This window comes from Halichoerus grypus, chromosome 12 (assembly GCF_964656455.1).
Source record: "Halichoerus grypus chromosome 12, mHalGry1.hap1.1, whole genome shotgun sequence".
Lineage (NCBI taxonomy): Eukaryota > Metazoa > Chordata > Mammalia > Carnivora > Phocidae > Halichoerus > Halichoerus grypus.
The window spans coordinates 61,509,954-61,527,489 of record NC_135723.1 but is presented as its reverse complement, the minus strand read 5'-3'; the positions used below and the strand labels follow the sequence as shown (position 1 = coordinate 61,527,489).

Below are 17,536 nucleotides of genomic sequence, written 5' to 3'. Positions count from 1 at the left end.
TTTCCCGCTGGGACCCATGAGCGGCAGCAGGAGAATCTTTCTCTTCCCTCCCCTGCCAGAGGTTGGAGAGGACATGGTGCATTCTTAGAAGCCTTTGTTTCTCCAATGAAGTGAACAGCCAGTTAGCAGCTACTTAACTTTAAAAACTGCCTTGCCTTCCCCAGCCAGCTGGAAGGCCACTAGACTGCCTGTCCTCTGGGTGTTTCTTAGAATTCGTTGTTCAGACTGGTGGCCTCCAAACATTTTTGATTGGGCACCCCTGCAGCGAAAAATGCCAATGACACACATAAACGCATTCATGTATTAAATTATCTGTGTATGAATGCACAGATATATTATGTTCACTCTAAAAATATACCAAAAAATTAAACATTTTAAAGGATGTCCTTTATTCTGGTAGATCTGCTCAAGACAGTCTTCGCCAGATTAAAAGTCATGCGGACACCGTTCTTCCCCTGGCCCTGTCTCATTCCCACCATACCCTTACAACTCCCTAATGGAGGGGGCAGAGTTAATCCAGTATTAAGGATTTGCTACAAGATATGTTCTTCTTTCAGGCTTATCCAGAACCAGATCACAGCCAAGGGGATTGCCCAGCTGGCAGATGCCTTACAGAGGAACACTGGCATTATGGAGATTTGGTAAGACTCGTCCACCGCTGGTCATAATAGTAACAGTGCTTACTTACTCAGCACCGCCATCTGGGTGCCAGGCACAATGTGCAGGGGAGCTCTTTGCACTTATTCCTCATCTTTCCCATTATCTTGTGAAGTAGCTGGTATTATTTCCATTTCACAGATGTAGAACCTGAGGCCCAGAGCAGTGAAGTAAACCTGCCCAAGGTGCCACCTAAGAAGAGCAGCTGGAATCTGGCCCAGTCGGCCTGACCCTGCTCTCCTCCCCGGTCCCCTGTCCTCCTCTGCTTCCCTGAAGTTCCGGAGCAAACAGCTCTGGAAAGGCATTCCCACTGCAAGTGAAGCACTCAGGGACTCAGGAGGCTGAGAGATGAACGTGCTAGCTGGAGTTTGGGGCCCATTCTTCTCCTTTTCTGGGCTTCCTGGGCTTGAGGAGCTACTTCCATGCTGATCTGAGCTGACCTGTGCTCTTCCTCAACTTCCTGTTTCTGCCTTGAGGAGTGGCTTCTGGGGCTAGTGGGAGCCAAATCGTTTGCTTTCTACAACACTGAGCCCTATTCCACCCCATTAGTGCCTCACAAGACACATACCCCTGCCCCTGTTTGGGTCTGGGCTTGTAGAATGTGCAGGGCCATATGGGGTTTGGGGGGCGTTCTCATTAGTAACAGTTGCAGCCATGGTTTGGGTGCTGGGGAAATGGCAGTTAGCCAGACAGAAAGGACCCTGATTGCGTAAGAGTACCGGCTTCTTGGAGCTGAGAACTGGGGGCTGAACAGACTCCTGAGTGCTCTGGAGTTTGTCCTGCACCTCGGGCGGGAAACAGCCCTGCAAAGCCACCGTGTGGAGGACCCGGCAGGGGGCAAAGCCAGACCTCCCTTGAGGACACAGACGGGAGGAAGAGTTCACGCTCTCACTGTGGCTGCTCTATGAACTCAGATCCTCAGCTGGGGGGGTAGTTACTCATTAACTATATTTCTTCATGACTGGGGGAGAACTTCCCAGCCAAAAAAAAGTAAATCGAGGTACAGCCCCTTGACCTCGGCTCCGAGAACAGTGCTTTTTAAACTTTCCTTTGGAACTTGTCAGTGGAGCAAAATGAGTTTGGCGGGTTGCAACCAGCATTATTTAAAAAATGAACTTGAGGGCGCCTGGGTGGCTCAGTTGGTTAAGCGACTGCCTTCGGCTCAGGTCATGATCCTGGAGTCCCGGGATCGAGTCCCGCATCGGGCTCCCTGCTCAGCAGGGAGTCTGCTTCTCCCTCTCCCGCTCCCCCGTCTTGTGCTCTCTCTCTCACTCTCTCTCTCAAATAAATAAAGAAAATCTTTAAAAAAAAAAAAAAAAATGAACTTGAGCAGAGTACCAGCAAGCACTGTGCGTAGTATGAAGTGTGATTTTTTTTTTTTTTAAAGATTTTATTTATTTGACAGAGACAAAGCGAGAGAAGGAACACAAGCAGGGTCAGAGGGAGAGCGGGAAGCAGGGACTCGATTCCAGGAACCATGACCTGAGCCCAAGGCAGACACTTAATGACTGAGCCACCGAGGCGCCCCTGAAGTGTGATTTTATAATCTTGTTTCAGATATGGGTATGTGCGTATGAATAGATTGGTTCACAATGTTAAATGTAATTCTTATTCGGGTCATGGTTGGAAAAACGCTTGGAAAACACTGTTCTAGAGAAGAGAGCCCGCCTCTGGCAAGACTGACGGCGGCGCTGTGGCCTGTGAGAGCTCGTGGGACTTGAGTTTGCGTTCATCCCGAGCCCCTCCTGCCTGTGGCCCCTTCCCCAGAAGCCCTTCGTGTCCTGCCGCTTCCGTGGTCCAAGGACAGCGGGCGGAGGGGGAGGCCGATGTAGGCCAGGCTGCGGAAGTTTGCAGGCAGCAGTCGGCCTCTGCTCTTCTCAGAGGCTGGTGAGGACAGCTGTAAGGGTACACAGCTGCTTTATTAACTGTCAAGCCTGAAGAGGTGCATCCGTCCTTACAAGGGACGGTTTGTGCAGGCCAGGTGTCTTTAGCGTCCAGGTGTGCCACCCAGAGCTGGAGGGAGGCACTGTGTGTGTGTATGGGGGGCAGGGGGCGGACTGAGAGAGAAGGCGAGACGGAGAGCTCGGGAGGGGCTGGCCTGGCGGCGGCTTCACTTCCATCCCTAGCTTGCCCCACGTGGGTGACGCCCTGGATCTGGGCTCTGCGAAGTCCAGTCCAGGGCTGGGGGGACTGGGGGGTGAGGGAGCCACTCTGCCTGCAGCCACCGGCGGCACAGCGACTCGCCGTCTGGACTGACGTCTGGGTCTGCCTCGCCCCCGGCCCAGGAGAACCTGCAGCCCTCAGTCCCGCCGTGGGTTCTGCTGCAAAGACAGGAGGTCGGGTGCTCCGTGACCTGGCGCTGTCCGGCATTTCTCACACACCCTGTCCTGCGAGGCGGTCTACTGCAGACCGCGAGCTCTTTGAGGGTGGGGCCCGGGCCGTGGTGTTAAAGAAGCAGGATTCAGCTGAGTAAACTGGAAGGTCTAATTGGCTTTATTAAACAATTCAGGAGTCGGGCAGCATCCCACCTAGCAAGTACAGGGGAGCTCTGCCGAGCCGAACGACAGAAAGGTTCTTAAAGCACAGGCATAAACAAAGACGAATTTATTAGCAGGGAATGCATTGTTTAGGCACGTTTGCCCTCCTAAGGGGAGCTGAAGGGGCCTCTCAGGAAATTGCCTAGTATCGACGAGGAGATTCTATGTTGACTGATTAAAGGTTCCATTCATTCCTCTCAGCTACTGCTCTGTAGTTCTCAGAGCCTCTGCTGATCTTCGGCATTCTGTCATGATATTTTGGCTTTCTCTGTGATACTCACAGGTTATGACTTCAGATTTATGTTCCTTTAAGTCGGTTGTCCTCTCTGTACCTTTCTGCTGGTCCAGTCTGAGGGGACCATGTGCTTGGTGGTTATGTGGCTGCAAACATGCCTTTAAAATTTTTGAGAGAATATAATGCACCAGGGAGATTATTATGATTATGATAATTCCCAGTGTTTGCAGGGTACTTTGAAGCTATGCTCTCCAATCCAATCAAAATCAAATAAATCAAAGTCCCCATGGAAGGAGTCCTCTTTTTAAGGCAAGTGGCTTATTTTGTGATTTGATGTAATCGAGTTTCAAATTTCCCAGAACGGTGAACCCAGGTGTGGCAGGGGGGATTGGCTCCAGCAGGCAGCTCCGTGCTCGGCTGAAGGACAATCAAGGGCTGTTCTGTTATGGAGAACAACTTTGGCCAGAGAGTCCAGGGATCGTTGTTGGGCAGTTCTTGCTTTAGTGGCAATTTGGCAAACATTTCAAGAACTAAGGAGAAGTTCCTGATTAGAGCCTCATTATATTTATCCCTGGAAGTAGGGATCTGCCAAAAGGAGAGTCGTGAATCACAAAAGCCTCCTGGTAGTTCCCTTCGAACTCACGATGTAAATTCACAGGACTCGACCCATGATAAAAGTATGATTTTCTCCTAGCCTGAAATAAAAGGTGGCTCTGAATTCCAGAAGTTGCCCCCTGAGCGGTGGCCTGGGAGGGAAAGATAAGGGTGTTATCTCGCCAAGCCAATGCCAGAGGGAGGGGAAGGAAAAGAGGGCAAATGGTGTCCTGTTCAGTTCCGGTGTGAAGTCAATCCGGCGTGGTGAGCGGAGGCAGTCTACCTGGGTGGCCAGTGTTTCTCTCCCTGGTCAGGGTGATTGTCCAGGACCAGGGCTCCAGTGGAGCTTTCTTCAGTTGTGTGATGGGGACTCAAGGCTCAGTGCCTTCCAGTTGCACAGCGGTGTCAGTGGTCAGGAGCATTCCCGAAGGTCCCAAGAGCTGTTCTTCTCTGGTGATGTTTCCAGAATCCCTAATCATCACCAGGCTCTAGACTGTGCCTAACAGGACCCTTTGAACTGGGATCCCAGATGGTTTTTTGAAGCTGTTCATAACAGGCTGGAGCACAAGACACAAAAGACTCACAGTGGCTGGTCACACTGGCATGAAACAACAAGGTTGTACACGGATAGAGTTCCAGGAACTCTGCAAGGTTCTCGTTAGGTGAAGAGGGTGCCTCGATCACTGGAGATTATACAAGGTGTACCCCAAGTGGGAAACACTTTAATAGTTTTTTTATTTCCTACTGTGAGGACAACAGCCTTGGGGGACGGAAAGGCTTCAACCCTTCCAGAAAACACACATGCAATAACACGACGACTGGGCGCCTGGACCAAGAGGCAGTTGAAAGCGGTGCGGCTACCGGTGTTCAAGGGTCCAGAGCGGGAGGTCTGAGGCCTCTGCGGACAAAAACGGTTTTTTCAGGATTGTGGACCCGACCAGTCAGACACTGCTAAAAGACTGTTTTTGCAATTTTATAGACATTTCCCCACTAACGTCTTTTTATAATTGGAGTCATCTTGAATGTACTTTGATGGGCGCAGGACGGCAAAAACCAAAAACAGGGTTTGTTAGGGAGCGAGGAGGAATCAAGTGGCCATCCTGGGTTTCCCATAGCCCAACTGTTTTAGTTTAATTTCTCTGATTCTGGAGCAGACCTTTGCCATGTTATAAGGACGTCAGGATGGCAAACGTCTGGCACTGAGGGGCCGTTTTCTGCAGAAAAAGAGAATGGAGTTAATCCACATCTTTATAGATTCTGTTGCTGCCTTGCACAAAAGTCACCTGGTCACATATTAAAATTTCTTTCCACAAACCTTCTAGAACTTTCCTTTTTTACATTCAGATTTTGTCCTAAGTTTTCCCTTGTTAAATAACCAGTCTCACTTTAGGACAAAATTACCTTCTTTTCCATCAAAGATGTATTTCTGTTTTTCGTATTTTTTCTTACCAAAAACACATATCCTTCTTTCCTTACATACAGAGTTGTTTCTCTTATTATTTCCAGTAGCCTTAATTACATTAGAATTTTTAAAAAAGCTTTATTTAAGTAATCTCTAAATGCACCATGGGGCTCCAACTCATGACCCCGAAATTAAGAGTTGCATGCTCTTTCAACTGAGCCAGCCTGGTGCCCCTTTATGAGAATTCTTAACTGTTAAGTATATGCCTTTTTCAATTTCTCAAAGTAGCCCTAACATATCAAAATATCTTTTAGTTTCTCTGTAAAATAAACCTATGTTTAGTAATTGTTTTAGTATTTTAAAATAAAAACTTTCCTTAAATCTGGAAAAACAAAACATTTTTAAAAAATGAATGTTTTAACCAAAAAGTTATAAAAATTATCCTCCTTAGTTAATTTAGTCACATATTTTTCTGGTTCTACTTGAATTTAGTTCTTCCATTAGTTCTGGAAATTCTTACCCAGTTTAATTGTATGAGCTGAAGGTTATCAGAAATCTGTACTGAGAGGTCTTTCCATGAGTCTCATTTAAGACAAAATATATTTGCGGGAGGCTTCTGTAAAAGCATCTGAGTAAAAAGTATACCCGTAAACGATAAAAGTCTTAAAAATGGCCATGGTTAAAGATCTGATTAGAGTTTATTACAATGCAAGTGGCAAGGAAATTTGGTTATTTCTGTGACATATAACACTTTAAGATAATAATATATCAGGACATATCAGATTGTTTGGAGTTTCATATAATTTTTAGAACACTTATTTATTTTGATAACTGACATCTACACAAAGTTTGGTAGCACTTATCTGACAGTGCTGTCCATGGGATTAAACACAACAAACAAGCCTAATGAGTTCAATTATTCACAAAATCTTTGAAATGTACAATGGGCCCTCTGGAAAATTTCAGTTAGATTGTGGCCAGAAAGACTTCATTTTAGAATTTGATTTTGGGAAGTATGTCAAAAATATCAAAAGGTTGGTTAAATAGGTTTGGTTAAATAGGATCACGAATTGTTATAAAACAATAGTTAACTATCCATTTAACCAAAATGACAATAAAAGATTATAAAGGCCAATACAGTAGGTTACACAGTTGTAAGCAAAATTTAGCCCTTTTAATATTAAGACTCAGTTTAAGTAATCCAAAGACGTGATAAACATAGGAAATTATTTTGGCAAAACACAGAATCCTTGTTTTTTATAAAGAAAAACTTTTGTTTATAATTTCTTACTAAGAGCAGACCAGGAGTTCAAGAAAAGTTTGACCTTTTAACAAAGAGAAAACAATTCTAATTTTGCACCAGTGTACTTTCGATAATAAAACTCATTTACTTAAATTTACCTTCATCTTACCCAGTACTAGCCACACAGAAAATTTCTTTCCAAAGATTTCTTTTCCATAAATCTTCTACAATTTTTTTTTTTTACATCCAGATTTTGCCCTAAGTTTTCACTTTGCTTCAGGACAAATTTATATTCTTTTTCCTCAACAGAAATGTATTTTTATTCCTCATATTTTTTCTCACCCAAAACACATATCTTATTTTCAGTTGCCTTATTTACATTTATTCGAATTCTTAACTCTTAGAAACCTTAATTTCTAGTGAAAACTAAGTAGTAAGCAATTGTAAACTGTTACACCAGAATTCTTTAGATTGGCAATTTTTTTTTAAGTAAGCTGTATGCCTAATGTGGGACTTGAACTCATGACCCTAAGTCACATGGTCCACTGACTGAGCCAGCCAGGTGCCCCTAGATTGGCAAATTTATGAATATATTTCATAATTTCGAAACATGTGTTTCTTCATAGTACAACAGCATAAAACAGAACCAAATTTGTTTTATACAGAGAAACTAAAAGTAGGTAAACCTATATTAATACTTAATGTTGTATTACTTTTTCTTACTGGGAAATGATCTAGATACCCAATGAATTTTTTTTTTTTTTAAGATTTTATTTGAGAGAGAGAAAGCACCAGTGGGGGAAGGGGGAGAGGGAGAAGCAGACTCCCTACTGAGCAGGGAGCCCAACGTGGGCCTCCATCCCAGGACCCTGAGATCATGACCTGAGCCAAAGGCAGACACCTAACTGACTGAGCCACCTAGGTGCCCCTAGATACTCAATGAATTTAATTATCCATTTAATTTAGCAAAACTTTTTAAAGTTTTGGGTTACCATCAAAAAGATTTTGGAAGCTATTTAAAAGTTTACCTAGCCTGGGTGGCTCAGTCGGTTAAGCATCTGCCTTTGACCCAGGTCATGATCTCAGGGTCCTGGGATGGAGCCCCATGTGGGGCTCCCTGCTCAGTGGGGAGTCTGCTTCTCCCTCTGCCTCTCCCCCCAGCTTGTGCTCACTCAAATAAATAAAATCTTAAAAAAAAAAAAATTTACCTAGAAACCTTTTTATCTTATTTACATCTATTTAATTTACTTGTTCTTATTATATTTGGACTACCCATAAAACTTCATGAGGCATTAGACTCAACCATTATTCTGGGTTTTTTTTCTGACAGATTTTGCAACAGAGAGAACATGAAACTCATTTGACTTTCAGTAAACACAGGCAGAATAAAAGTTTTTTATATTTAATGCTGATAACTCTAAAGACAGGTCTATTTTAATTAAACCAATAATCTTAAATTAGCTTTAATGCCAAATATTTTCCCAGATCATATGAACTTAAACATTTGGGTTAGTTTTTAGCTTTCTGAATTTTAAAGACTTTATTTATTTATTTTAGAGAGAACTAGGGGTGGCGGTTGGCAGGGACAGAGGGAAAGAGAGAATCTCAAGCAGACTCCCCTATGAGCACGGAGCCCAACACAGAGCTCCCTCTCACAACCCTGAGGTCATGACCCCGAGATCATGACCTGAGCTGAAATCAAGAGTTGGACGCTTAACCGACTGAGCCACCCAGGCACACCACAAGCTTTCTGAGTTTTAGAATGCCCAATTCTTACCAGAGCATGCCTTCAGATAAACTAAATAGAACTCTGTTACAATTTTAGCCATACCACCCAAAAATACAGAAAATATCTCACATTTACAACATACATGGACACACATGCAAATACACAGACCAGAGGCAAACAAAATCTTCTAGCTTTTGGTTCTACTCGCCTTTGTAGAGCGATTATAGGCCCAATTTCCAAATACTTCCCTCTCTCCCTTTTTCTAATGAAAAACTTCCCTATCAAGTTTGCATTTCAAAGAATGGCTCCTACCTAGGTCCTACAGAAGATGGGGTAGAAAATGTACAGAGAAAGTATCGAAGTTTTGTCCAAGGTGGAGATTTGGAGCTTATCTGCCTGTTATCAGAGGTGCTCAAGGGGGCATCAGAGCCCTGTTACCGGTTTGTATTTTAAAAAGGCCTCTTCCCCTCTCATTTTTCCTTCAGCCTCAGGTAATTGTGGGCTGTGTTCACATTTCAAAGACGTGATAAGATTTATAATTTAAAGGGACAGAAAAAATGCAAAAAACTTTAAGAGTTTTGGGGTAATTGTGACTTAAAATTGACCTTTTCTAAACCGGTCAGCTGTGGCAGTCTTCCTTCCTAGCCATGGAAGAGCATATTCTTGTTTATTGGCAAAGCTGTACCCTTTTAATGGGGGGCCGATTCTGACTTTCACAGGTAGCCTCTTCACTTTTGAAAACCTGGAGGATGCTGGGTTCTTGGGCACACATCTAGCTATTGGTCAAATGCTTCTAGGAAGCTCAGTTGTTCCGATGGGCAATGGAACACAGGACAAGATATTAAGAAATTCAAAGTAATGTGGGTGAAGACTTGTTTATTTAGCGTCCTGTGGTACATTCCCAAACATGATTTTAAATCTCAACAGCTTGGGTCCTGAATGGTGAATAATGTTCTGGAACCTATCAGGGCAGTATTTTCAATATAGGCCTAAATATTATTTCTGCCTAAATATGGCATTTAAGGAGAGAATAATTGAGTGCTTCCTTGTTATAATTAAATAAAATGCTTGACTGCTCTGGGCGGGGGGGGGGAATTACCTTTTTTCCCCTTAAGTACAGGGCAATTTTGTTCCAATATCCTGACCTTTGATAATATCCACAAATATTTTGAGAGGAATGGAGGAGGTTGGTAAAGATAGGTGGTTTTTGACATATTTCTAGAGTTGCATTTCTGGTTTTATAGAGATTTGGAAGACAAAGACAGTTGTTTTTAATCCCCCCAAAGAACTGGATTCCAGCCTGAATATCAAGGGACTGGCCTACCTCTTTAACTAAATTTGCTTCTTTATATCAAGCGGAATTTTATGCTTTTGTACAGTCTGGATAAAGCATTTTAACAAAAGCCTTCATGGTTACACAGTTCAGCCAGGACTTCTATTAGCCCCTCAGCATCAGCCTTCCTCTGATCATTTCAAGGAGGGCCTAGGGGAAATTTTATTGGTCATCTCTTTCCTCTGTGAAGGGGAGGTTGTGAATAGTCAAATCTTTTTAATATTTCTCTAAGTTTGGTAGGATCTTCTGAAAATGGAGGAAAAAGGGCTTTATAAAGATTTGCTGCTGTTTGGGGGACATGGATTTTTTGCAGTAGGGGGCGGGGTCTAGGATACACCTGACGAAGGTGAGCATATAAAAAGGTCTGAGGCTGGGGCGCCTGGGTGGCTCGGTCCGTTAAGCACCTGCCAGGTCATGATCCCAGGGTCCTGGAATCGAGCCCCGTATCGGGCTCCTTGCTCTGCAGGGAGCCTGCTTCTCCCTCTCCTTCCCGCTTGTATTCTCTCACTGTCTCTCCTCTCTCTCTCTTTCAAATAAATAAAATCTTAAAAAAAAAAAAAAAATGACGCTGACAGAGGTTGATTACAGTAAACCAAACCCTCCTGTTTGTCCTAGGTGCTTCTGTTAAATTCACTTTTTGGCTTCTAGCATTTATAAGAGTAGTCTATATACTTTGAACCTAGAGGTTGGGCTAGATTTTAAGAAGGGGAATTTTCATGGGACATTTATCTGTCTTAAGTCTAATTTTTGTTCTTTTATCTTGTCAAGGGAATCCCTAAGACTAGCCATTATACTAATAAGACAATTGAGAGCTCTTTATAATTTTTCTCTTTCAAATAGCCAATTTAAAGGATCTAGTGTTTGGCCATTGACAAATTGGATCTTATTAATTTCAATAGTGATTCAAACCCATAAGCCTTTTAATGGCTTAATCCAAGACTTAAGAGGTGTCCCCAGAGAAAGCAGAGATGATGCAGCCCCCACGATCCAAAAGCCTACTCCCAAGAATAGTGTGAGAAAGCAACCACCTTCGTTGTGCAGGCTGTAAGGACGAGGTGGTGTGTACGGTGCCTCTGGTCTCCCAGAATGTAAGACACCTCTAGGCACAGACCTGCTCATCTGTGACATTGGGCTGGTGCTACTGGAATGAGATTTCTCTAGCACTAAGGAGCAAGAAAGGCTGAAGCAACAGAGGCCCCTCCCTTAGGGGCTGGGGCCCCTTATGACAAACTTTCCTGAGAGCTGGCGTGGCCGGACAGAGAGCGCTGCTTGTAATTGTGTGTCTCAGGTCCCCGGTCTATTGGACTGGCCACCACGATGCACCCCGGTGAAGTGTGCCCTCCCAAGTGAGGGAGACCAGAGAAAATATGCTCACTGGTCACAAAGCCAAGCGCTTAGGACACAGAACTAGACAAAAGGAAAAATCTCTTATGTTCACATTAACAGCCCTGCCTAAGCCTTGGGTCTCCGGGGGCCAAACCAAGACCTAGAAGGGCTATGCCTTGAGGTTGGGGACTGTGTGCTGTTTTACTGTGTACCTCAGTGCATGGATGTTTTCTTGAGGCCGGCAGCGAACTGAGTGTCCGTCTAACCCATTCCATGACCTTATCCTAACGGCGGGGGGAGGGCGGGAGATCTTTGAGTTAGATGACAAGCAATCTAACAGCTTCTAACTGCTGACCCGTGACCACCAATTTTGTCGCTTGGGCTTCCAAGATGTTTCTTTAGCAACAGCCCTTACTTCATGTGCGCGGTAACCCACAGCAGAGTTCGTCTAAACAGACCCTGTTCTGAGGAGAACTGTGACCTCACCAGTCTGTGAGGCCGGTACACAGCAGGCTTCTAGGGCTGAAGCCTGCATTCTGTCCTGTGAGAAGTCCTTCCGATGACACTCAACAAAAAAAGACACAGATGAAAGAAAACAGTGACCACCTCTGGGAGAATATGATCAGTCACCCAAGAGTACGCTACCAAATTTTTACCAAAAGTTGTTCAGCCCAAGGAACTAGTTCTACAGTATTTTCTCCTGCTAACTAAATTTAGGGAAAGAAAGATTGTTACCACTCTCAGGTTCCACCAGGCCCTGCAGACAGAGGAGCCGGGAGGCTGGCGCGGTCAGAACCTTACCTTCTGCTGGCTCTGTGTCAGCTGTCCCAGGATCTCTGGGCGAGCCGCTGTCCTGCGAGTGAGTATCCACCGGCTACGCCAACCGGAGGGAAGGGAAGGTTCTTCCTCAACCTTTCAAGTTCTTCCAGCTGGACTGAGAGTTACATAAGACAGATTAACCAGAGGGAAAAAACCAAAGTTTTATTGTGTGTGCACAGTGGGCCAATAATGAAATTGAGACCTAAAGAGATGACCAAGGCAGGCAGTTTTTGTATTTTTTAGGCAGAGACAATAAATAAACCCATGAGGAATTGACAGGACGAAGAAAACTTAACTTTGGGAGCTCCAATTAGTAAGGAATTCTAGGCAGAATTTGGGGTGTGATATTGGTAAAAATTAACAAGGTTGTTTATACAGCTTTTCTGGCTCTAAATTTCCCGTCTCTGGTGCTAAGAATGAGGGTGCCTTTCACATGGGAGATTTACCTCCTGCTTTCAGTGGGATAGAGGGGGATCTGAGTGTCGTCCTTGTACGGGTTGTCTCTTAAATATGTGTTCTTTAAAACCATCAGCATGCCACAGTGGCACATTTTGGAGCAGCCTGCCCTTGGGCCCTACAAAACCAACCATTTCTGTAGATATTCACAGCTCTGGCACTGTGGTTTTTAGACCTAAAATGAGCAGGTATGCTGGAAGGTGGCATGTTTGACTCTTCAGAACTTAAGGATCCTATTAGCTAAGGCTTTGTTTCCACGATCCGCTCTTTTAGAAGCAACAACCTGCACGTCCCAGGCAGGCAGAAAGCCAAGCCTGGTTATGCAAAATGAAACAAGGAAGAGGGTGAGAGCCGCCCCTGGGAGGGAGGGCATCAGTGAACAATGGGTTTAGATTCGGGAAGGAAAGGGTGACGTGCAGTTTTCTTTTCCCCTCTCCGTGGGCACTGCGGGCACCTTCAGAAGAAGTGATTCTGGTAAGCATTTTCACCCTTCCCTGGCTTCTGCCAGTTCTTCCAGGGTCCCCTGTGTGGGCTCTGCTATCTGCAGGAGGTTCCCCTTAGCTATTTATTTTTTTAAGATATTTGAGAGAGAGGGAGCGCAAGTGAGAGAGAGAAAAAAGAGAGAGAATGAGCACCAGCGGAGGGAGCAGCAGAGGAAGAGGGACAAACAGGCTCCTCGCTGAGCAGGGAGCTCAACGCAGAGCACGATCCCAGGACCCCCCACCCCTGACCCCCATCCCAGATCATGACCTGAGCCTAAGGCAGATGCTTAACTGACTGAGCCACCCAGGCGCCGCGCCCCCACCAACCCCTTGGCTGTAGCAGTTTACCAAAAAATTTCTCAGTTTCATTAACTCTGAGAGGGGCCCTGTATGGCCAATACCTTGCCAGTTTTGTTTCTGGTGGCATTTTCAGAGCGGGGAAAGGCAATGCAGACCGAGGATTAGCAGAATGAGTGCTCAGAGGACAGAGGGGGACAGCAAGAGTTCCTTCTGTTTTGCTTTAGGTCCCTCTTACACCTTTAATTTTCGTGAGCCTTTCGCTAAATCTTTTTATTAATCTTTTAATGAAACTATTTCGGAATTTTGAAACCTTTGGGAGCTTCTGCTTGCCAATGTAAACAGGCATCCCATTCGGTTTGGGAACTTGCGCTTTCCAATGCACTTCTTAAATGACCTTGTCTATGGGAACGTTCCCCTTTGTGGCCACTGTACTGCTAGGTTGTTTTTAGCAGAGTTTTGCCATTTCTGTAGAAATTCACAGCTCCCGGCACCGTGGTTTTTAGACCTAAAATGAGCAGGTGTGCTGGAAGGTGGCATGTTTGACTCTTCAGAATTTAAGGATCCTGTTAGCTAAGCCTTTGTTTCCACGAAACAAGACAAACACGCACCTTAACACACTAGCAGTAACCACAAGGTGTTGCCATGGAGTGGCCGGGAGTAGGCCGTGCCCAGCATGGGCAATTCCCTGTGTGGACTGACCCAGTGGCCTCCGGCGTGGGGACTGTGTACTGGAAATGGGAAAGGATTCAAGCAGCAAAGCCCAGTAAATGGGGACTGCAGGTGGAGCCCGGAAGGGATTCCAGCGTGGACTGGCGGGCTGAACCCAGGGCTAAGCACTGGCGCTCCATGAGAGCCCCCACCAGTCTATGCTGACCTGGACTGGAAAGCCAATTAGGTCGGTAGCTCGAAGGCAAAGAGGGGAGCAGAAACTGGGAGCACTCACTGGCGGCACCCGGGCAATGTCGAGAAAGGGGAACGTAGAAGGGCTCGCAGGGGGGTCCCCCGTGCCAGTGATTCTCCCTGTCCCCATGGGCCATCGGAAGCTCGCTGTAGATCCCAGTGCCGCCACCAAGTCTGTGAAACAAAATTCAACCACATAAATTGGAAGGTCTGGTTGGCTTTATTCAACAATTCACGAATCAGGCGGCATACCCTCTGCTGAGCCAAACAAGAGAAAGGTTTTTGAAAGGCAGAGCAGAGAAGGCATTAAAAAAAGGCATTAAAAAGGCATCATTTACTAGCCAGGAATGCACTGTGTAGGCCAGGTTGCCCTCCTAAGGAGCAGAAGGGGACTCGGGAAATTTCCTGGTCAGGTTGCCTGGCTAAAGGCTGTATTCCTGGGGAGGTGAAACTGCAGTTCCATTAGGTATTAAGTTCTGGTTTACTGACCTGGGGCTTTAACCTCAGTGAGGCCATTTGAAGCCTGTGGGTTGTTTCTTTTAAAAAACAAAATAAACAAACAAAAAACAAACAGCCACTGCTGTGTCCCCGGGGCTTAGCGCTGCATTTTCATTTGCTGAATAACAAAGTGCCTGAGTGCCAGGCACGCTGCTGGCACCATCCAGTGGTGACCAAAAGGGACCTGCCCTCATTCGTGGGTTTACCACCTAGTGAGGGGGACACACAGTAAAGAAAAAATCATTCAAGCAATTCACTGTGAGAGCTGTAAAGGAGAGAGCTAAGAAGGGAACCTAATACAGACGAGGTTTCATGGAACTTCTCCCTCAGGAAGTGGCATTAAGCTAAGCCATGAAGAATGAATAGGAAAGTATTCCAGGTAGAGGGAACAGCATATGCAAAGGCTCTGAGGCAGGAAGGAGGAGCATGGTATCCTTGAAGAACAGCAAGATGTTGATGTGCCCTGGGGTTCAGACAGTAGAGAAGGGGCAACGGGGGGCAGAGGAATTGGGGCATACTAGACTATAAGAGATCTGTGGGTAGTGTTACATATTCTGGTCTTTATCCTAAAAGCAATGGAAAGTCATGGAGGGATTTGAAGCAAAGGGGGATATGATCAGCACTGCATTATAAAAAGACCACTTTGGCTCCTCCAGGAAAATGGATTTGAAGAGGTCACATGGGTACATGTAAAGGGACCAGTCAGGAGGGCACTGTAGTGATCCAGAGAAGAGATGATGATGCTCAGACCACGATGGTGGTGGTGCAGATATGGAGGGGTTCCAGGGAGGTATGCTGGAGATGTTTCGAGAGTAAGATAGAACTCTGGGATAGACAGACTATGAAGATGAGGAGGAAGGGGTCAAGGCTGATCCCCAGGTCACTGACTTACACAGCTGGATGAAGAGTGGTCCGACACGGAGTTACGGGCCCTGGGCCGGCGTGGCCACCTTGAGGTGCCCGGGAGGCGTCCAGGTGAAGATTCTGAGTAGGCAGAGCCACACAGGAGAGGTCTGGGCTGCAAGTCCACTGACGTAGGGACGAGGTCACCTGGGGGCGTGATAGGCCCTTCCCCCAGCCTGAAGGAAATCCAGTATTTAGAGGCCACATGCAGGAGAACAGGGGAGGGGAGACTGAGACAGAGTGACAGACACAGGAGAAAACCAGAGAGCCTAAGAGCAAGCCAAGCGGGTGTGGTGTTTCAAGGAGGCAGAGGGCAGGACAGCCAAATGCCTGTGAAGGACAAGACCAGGCCTGAGAGATGTCATTAAGTTCAAGTTTATAGAGGCTACCGGTGACCTTAGTGAGAGCCAGTTCAGAGAGTGACGATAGCGAAAAGGAGTAATATTATCACACAAGTGTCTGAATAGAGTACGTCTCTTAACTTCAGGGCCATGTGAGGAACAGGAGTATGGTAGGAACACACACTGGCAAGGCTCCCACAAGTTCCTAACATTTTACTTGTGTTCTTTGTTTTTCTCTCACAGCCTAAATGGAAACTTGATAAAGCCAGAGGAGGCCAAAGTCTTTGAAGATGAGAAGCGGATCATCTGCTTCTGAGAGGCAGGGGTCTGAGCCCAAGGAGGAGCCCGCTGCCCTGATGAACAGAGGAGCCGCCCCGCATAGCTGTTACAATTTTGCAGGGCCTGAGTGCGCCTGGTGAGCCGTTTTAGTGACTAAATGCACTATGAAGAGATGTGATGCATATGCAGGATCATTTTTATCGGACATGAGAGGAATAAGGCTGAGCTCAAAACTGGCCCTCAGCACCAGGGAAGTGAGTTAGTCATGCTGTCTTCATGGAAGAGTTGAGGACACAGTAGAGAGTTAGTGCCACGCTTCTTGCAGAAAAGGTGCTCAACAAACAAGTGTTTTACCTGGAACATTCTCTTCCTCCTTAGTACCTCCCGACAGGTTGACGGTCTGCCCACTTCACAGCTGTAGAGACTGAGATATGCGCAGCGTCGGGATTTGGCGCTTCCAAGGTTTTGCCAAAGCAAAGGCTCCTTGTGGGCTTCTGTTTTAGTCCTTGGGTCTCAGTGTCTGTTGACGGAGATCACAGGGTGCCCTCTTAGCAGATCTAAGAGAAAGGGTGGGGTCTTCATACTGCGGAGTTTCCACTCAGGGCTTCCTCATGCTGGGCTGACTTCCTCAGGAAGGCTGCTAAGTGTGGGCATAAGTGCTCTGCGCCAGGAGGAAGAACCCGTGCCCTTCCTCGAAAAGGAATAAGGCCTGGCTTGCCTTTGTGGCCCTGGGGTCCAAACAGAAGCTTCTGTCTGTGTCTCTTGCCCTCCTGAGGAAGGGAGATCTCTCCCTGCCCCGGAGTAGTTGTGAGGATGACTGAACCCGACTGAAGGCTGAGGGAGTTGCTGAGAACCCGGCTAGCAGAGCATGTTACACGGACCATCACGGCAGGCATGTGCTGGACATTAAATGGGGGAGGGGTGGTGATACTACCAGATAACTTGTTCTTTTGCCAATTCGTTTAATAAAGTACTGAAAACATTATTTCTAATCGCCCGAGTCTGGGATTTTTAAAAGGGAATTCAGCCTGAGAAGCACGGGCGGGTCCCTGGACTCCATGGCTTGGCTCCCTTCGGGACACTCACTGTGTTGGGTGGGGCCCTGGCGTGTAGTGCTGTGAAGGGCCTGCTGAAGGAAGGGCCAGAGGCGTCATCGTTATGGTCCTTTGCAGGCCTCTCCACCTACCAAGGGATCAAAAAAAGCCAAGGAAGCAACTGAGGTCTTTTCCTCCATCTGACCTCTGAATCCATGCAGCTGGCTTCTCAGAGGCACGGACTTGTTCCGGGGAGGCTGGGGCCAGGGTATGCTGCCTGGGCCACATTCCACAGCCCTCACCACTGTGGCTCGGCAGACCGTGGCAGGCCGGGCTCTACGTCTACTACCTTCCGTGGCGGTTCGCTGCTGAGTGGACCTGTCACCTGCTGTGGCAGGAGGCACCAAGCTGATAAGGACCAAACACGAGAGGGGAAGGGACGAGGAGGCCTTCCAACAGTACCTTGGA

The 17,536-nt window shown here is 46.4% G+C and overlaps 2 protein-coding genes and 1 non-coding gene across 14 annotated transcripts in view; 2 read left to right on the top strand and 1 right to left on the bottom strand.

Annotated features, from left to right (window-relative positions):
* NOD1 (nucleotide binding oligomerization domain containing 1) overlaps positions 1 to 17,019 on the top strand; it is a 61,314-nt gene extending 44,295 nt beyond the window's left edge. For all 9 annotated transcript variants that reach the window (XM_078059420.1, XM_036074465.2, XM_036074464.2 and 6 more), the window contains 2 exons: positions 558 to 641; positions 15,999 to 17,019. In XM_078059420.1, coding sequence (XP_077915546.1) covers positions 558 to 641; positions 15,999 to 16,071 — 157 coding nt within the window. In that variant the 3' untranslated portion in view covers positions 16,072 to 17,019. The remainder of the gene's footprint in view (positions 1 to 557; positions 642 to 15,998) is intronic.
* The window catches only part of ZNRF2 (zinc and ring finger 2), a 140,667-nt gene continuing 126,377 nt past the window's right edge, over positions 3,247 to 17,536 (bottom strand). The window contains exons 7-11 of one of the 4 annotated variants that reach the window (XR_013442806.1): positions 16,389 to 16,554; positions 15,404 to 15,590; positions 14,057 to 14,187; positions 11,858 to 11,990; positions 3,247 to 5,237 (exon numbers count right to left, since the gene is read on the bottom strand). The gene's annotated coding sequence lies outside the window, so the exon portion shown is untranslated. Of the gene's footprint in view, positions 5,238 to 11,857; positions 11,991 to 14,056; positions 14,188 to 15,403; positions 15,591 to 16,388; positions 16,555 to 17,536 lie in introns of those variants that run through there. The other 3 variants (XR_013442807.1, XR_013442804.1, XR_013442805.1) reach the window with 3 other exon arrangements.
* On the top strand, positions 9,000 to 9,124 carry LOC118524377 (small nucleolar RNA SNORA24). Its single transcript, XR_004911595.1, has one exon. It is a non-coding gene; the product is annotated as a small nucleolar RNA SNORA24 (small nucleolar RNA).